At 37.8% G+C, this 3,415-nt stretch overlaps 1 protein-coding gene across 1 annotated transcript in view; it reads right to left on the minus strand.

Moving 5' to 3' along the window:
• dcc (DCC netrin 1 receptor) overlaps window positions 1-3,415 on the minus strand; it is a gene marked incomplete at both ends in the record, with an annotated part of 58,745 nt that overhangs the window by 42,946 nt on the left and 12,384 nt on the right. Inside the window, 2 exon segments of the mRNA XM_014030000.1 lie at window positions 2,376-2,496; window positions 3,015-3,169. Of these exon segments, the coding sequence (XP_013885454.1) occupies window positions 2,376-2,496; window positions 3,015-3,169 (276 nt within the window).

Raw genomic sequence — 3,415 nt, forward strand, 5'->3', positions numbered from 1 at the left:
AACAAAGGCAATGAGAAACACAGATGCTCAAAATAAAAAAAGAACAAACGTATAAATATATATTTTATCAAAAACAGTAAAATCTAAATTATGTTTTAAAATATATAATTTATTGGAACTAAGCTGAAAAAATTAATATGAAGGTGAATGAAATGATAAAACATCAGGTAAAGTTCGTCTTTATTTATTTATATATTTCTGCTTTAATTTCTAATTATGTCAGTGTCGGTCCTCCGTACAGAAGCTGCTGAGTCAGAGGTTACCATGGTGAATCCTGACATTAGAGGGGAGTAAAATTAGCCTCTAACTGTTTAAAAGTTGTGTTAAAATTAAAGCTGCAGCGAGACGAAGCCTGAGTTTAATTTCAGGTTTTATTTTTCACAAACAGCTGCAGCTGCATTTAAACACACTCAGTGATTCTGCTGACTCAGGCCTTCTGCACAGTGTGTGTGTGTGTGTCTGTCACCCTGCATGACTAACTGGATTTTAAAACCTAAACACAATCAGCGCAGCAACAACAACAAACAAAGAGTTTGCCAAAAGCCAGTGAGCCTGCTGTTCTCTCAGCTGTGACTCTAATCTGATCAGCAGGAAGCTGAAAAAGAAAAAAGAAAAAAAACGTCGCAGATCAAACGAGCAGCTCGTTTTAAAGTGGAAACAAGAATCAGACAGGAAGGAAAATGATCTGTAACATGTAAACAAACAGACGAGCGCAGATCTAATCTGATGTACAGCAGCAGTGTAACTTCAGCTCTGCTCAGAGTTCAGTCAGCCGAAGAAATCACCGTCGTTCAGCTTCAGCTCCGAGGCTTCACAGGAAATTAACAAACAAATAGATTATTTTATAACTTGTTGTGTTTTGTGTATTGTTGGTGTTGATCTCCAACATCACATCAGAAACACACAAAAAAAAACACATTTTCTGCTAAAATACAGTCTGAACACAGCTAAATGACTGCTGAAATCAGCTGAAGAAGCTGAAACTGAGCTAACGTTCCAACGTCCTCAGCTACAGCTAAAAACATTAGAACATTAGCTAAAATCTAGTGGTAAATATACGACAACTGCTAAAGCCTAAAAGTACGAATGAATTGTAGCTAAAAGCTAATGTGGCAGAAAAGTAGCTAAAACCAAGTACAAAAAGTTAGTTTAAATCCTAAAATAGCAGAATGGTAGCTAAAAGTTGAAAGAAGTAGAAAGGCACCTAAAAGCATAAGAACAGTAGCTAAAGCTAAATGTTGGCTTCCTAAGAGTTAAAAGTAGCAGAATGATAGCTAAAAATCTAATAGTAACAGAAAACAGCTAAAACCAAGTATAAAAAGTTTGTTTCAATCCTAAAATATCAGAACGGTAGCTAAAACAAATAGAAAGGCAACTAAAAGTATAAGAACAGTAGCTAAAAGCTAATGTAGCAGAAAAGTAGCTAAAACCAAGCTAAAGACCAGTTTAAAGCTAAAAGTAGCAGAGGTCGCTAAAAGCTGAAACAGTAGAAAGGCAACTAAAAGCATAAGAACAGTAGCTAAAGCTAAATGTCGGCTTCCTAAGAGTTAAAAGTAGCAGAATGATAGCTAAAAATCTAATAGTACCAGCAAACAGCTAAAACGAAGTACAAAARGTTAGTTTAAATCCTAAAATAGCAGAATGGTAGCTAAAAGCTGAAAGAAGTAGAAAGGCAACTAAAAGTATAAGAACAGCTAAAGATCTATGGCTGGGAAAAGGCTAGATAAAGCTAAAAAATARCAGAAGAGTAGCTAAAAGCAGCTGAAYGGCCAGTGAAAGTATAAAAACTGTAGCTAAAAGCTAAATGTAGGAAAATACAGCAGAAAAGTAGCAGAATAACAGATAAAATTTAAAGACAATGGGCTAGCTTAAAGCTAATAGACCTAGTAGGTAAAAGCTAAGAGTACCCGAAAATTGCCAAAACTAACTACAAAATGACAAGTTTAAAGCTAAAAGTATAAAAACGGTAGTTAAAAAGTAAAGTGAGGTAAAGGCTGACTGAATGCTAAAAGTAGCAGAAGAGTAGCTTAAAGCTAATGTAGCAGAAAATTAGATCAAACTAAATATAAAGAGGCTAGATTAAAGCTAAATGTAGCAGAACAGTAGCTAAAAGTTATAAGTTAGAGAAAGACAACTGAAAGAACAGTAGCTAAAGCTACAACTACTGAAGGCTAGTTCCATGCTAAATAGAAGCAGAACAGCAGCTAAAAGCAGCATGAGCCGTTGGTTTCCACAGCTAACATCATTATTCTGTGACTTTTGGCAGATTTAACACSAAACTGTCTTTACTGAGTCCTCTAAAGTAAAAATCCAGACTGAGAAAATAAAGCCGTCACACAGCCGAAGACGGTTTGTTTTCAGTTGTTGTTTCTTACCTGGTTCCCGTAGCAACAGCTGAGCCATGGCCTGCGAGCTGCCGGCTGAGTTTTCAGCAACACACTGATAAAATCCTTCGTCCGACTTCACCAAACCCAGAATCTGCAGGTTGGTGCCGTCCTGAGGGACGATGGAGACAAAAACATGTCAACAAGCTGTCTGAAGACATTATCACCAATCAGAACCAATCAGCACCAATCAGAACCAACCAGAACCAATGAGAGCCAATCAGAACCAATCAGAACCAATCAGCACCAATCAGCACCAATCAGAACCAATCAGAACCAATCAGAACCAATTAGAACCAATCAACATTGACATTTTACTCATAACACATCAGTTTGACAAACTATTCCAACTCTTTGATTGAACAGTACTACTTCCTGTTAGAACACATCACTTCCTGGTATAAAACATCACTTCCTGGTATAAAACATCACTTCCTTGTTAAAAAAAATCACTTACTGTTATTAATCATCACTTCCTGTCATAAAACATCACTTCCTGGTATAAATCATCACTTCCTGTTATAAAACATCACTTCCTGATATAAAACATCACTTCCTGGTATAAAACATCACTTCCTGGTATAAAACATCACTTCCTGTTAGAAATCATCACTTCCTGTTTCTGCTCACCACGATCTGGAAGTAGTCGCTGGGGATGACCTCCTCGCCGTTCTTCATCCAGCGGACGGTGGGCGGYGGGTTTCCCGTCACGGCGCACTCCAGCTCGATGTCGGTGGACTCGGAGGCGAAGGTGTTGGTGGGGTAGTTGAGGAACTGAGGGGGAACTGCAGGAAACAGGAACATTAACACAATCAGCTKATTACAAACTAATTTAAACAGTTACAAACAGACAGATGGGAGGAAGCCAGCAGCTAAATGTGTTTGATCTTATTTCCTGTTTGGATCGTTAGCTCCGCCCCCTGACAGCTCTGCTGATTCACTGACATGTTCAGGTCTTTAATAAAGACTTGTTGATGTTTGCAGACTTTATTAGAGAGACTGATTCTGTCCAACAACTACACCTCAATCTG

The sequence above is a fragment of the Austrofundulus limnaeus genome, unplaced genomic scaffold, assembly GCF_001266775.1.
Source record: "Austrofundulus limnaeus strain Quisiro unplaced genomic scaffold, Austrofundulus_limnaeus-1.0 Scaffold986, whole genome shotgun sequence".
Classification (NCBI taxonomy): domain Eukaryota; kingdom Metazoa; phylum Chordata; class Actinopteri; order Cyprinodontiformes; family Rivulidae; genus Austrofundulus; species Austrofundulus limnaeus.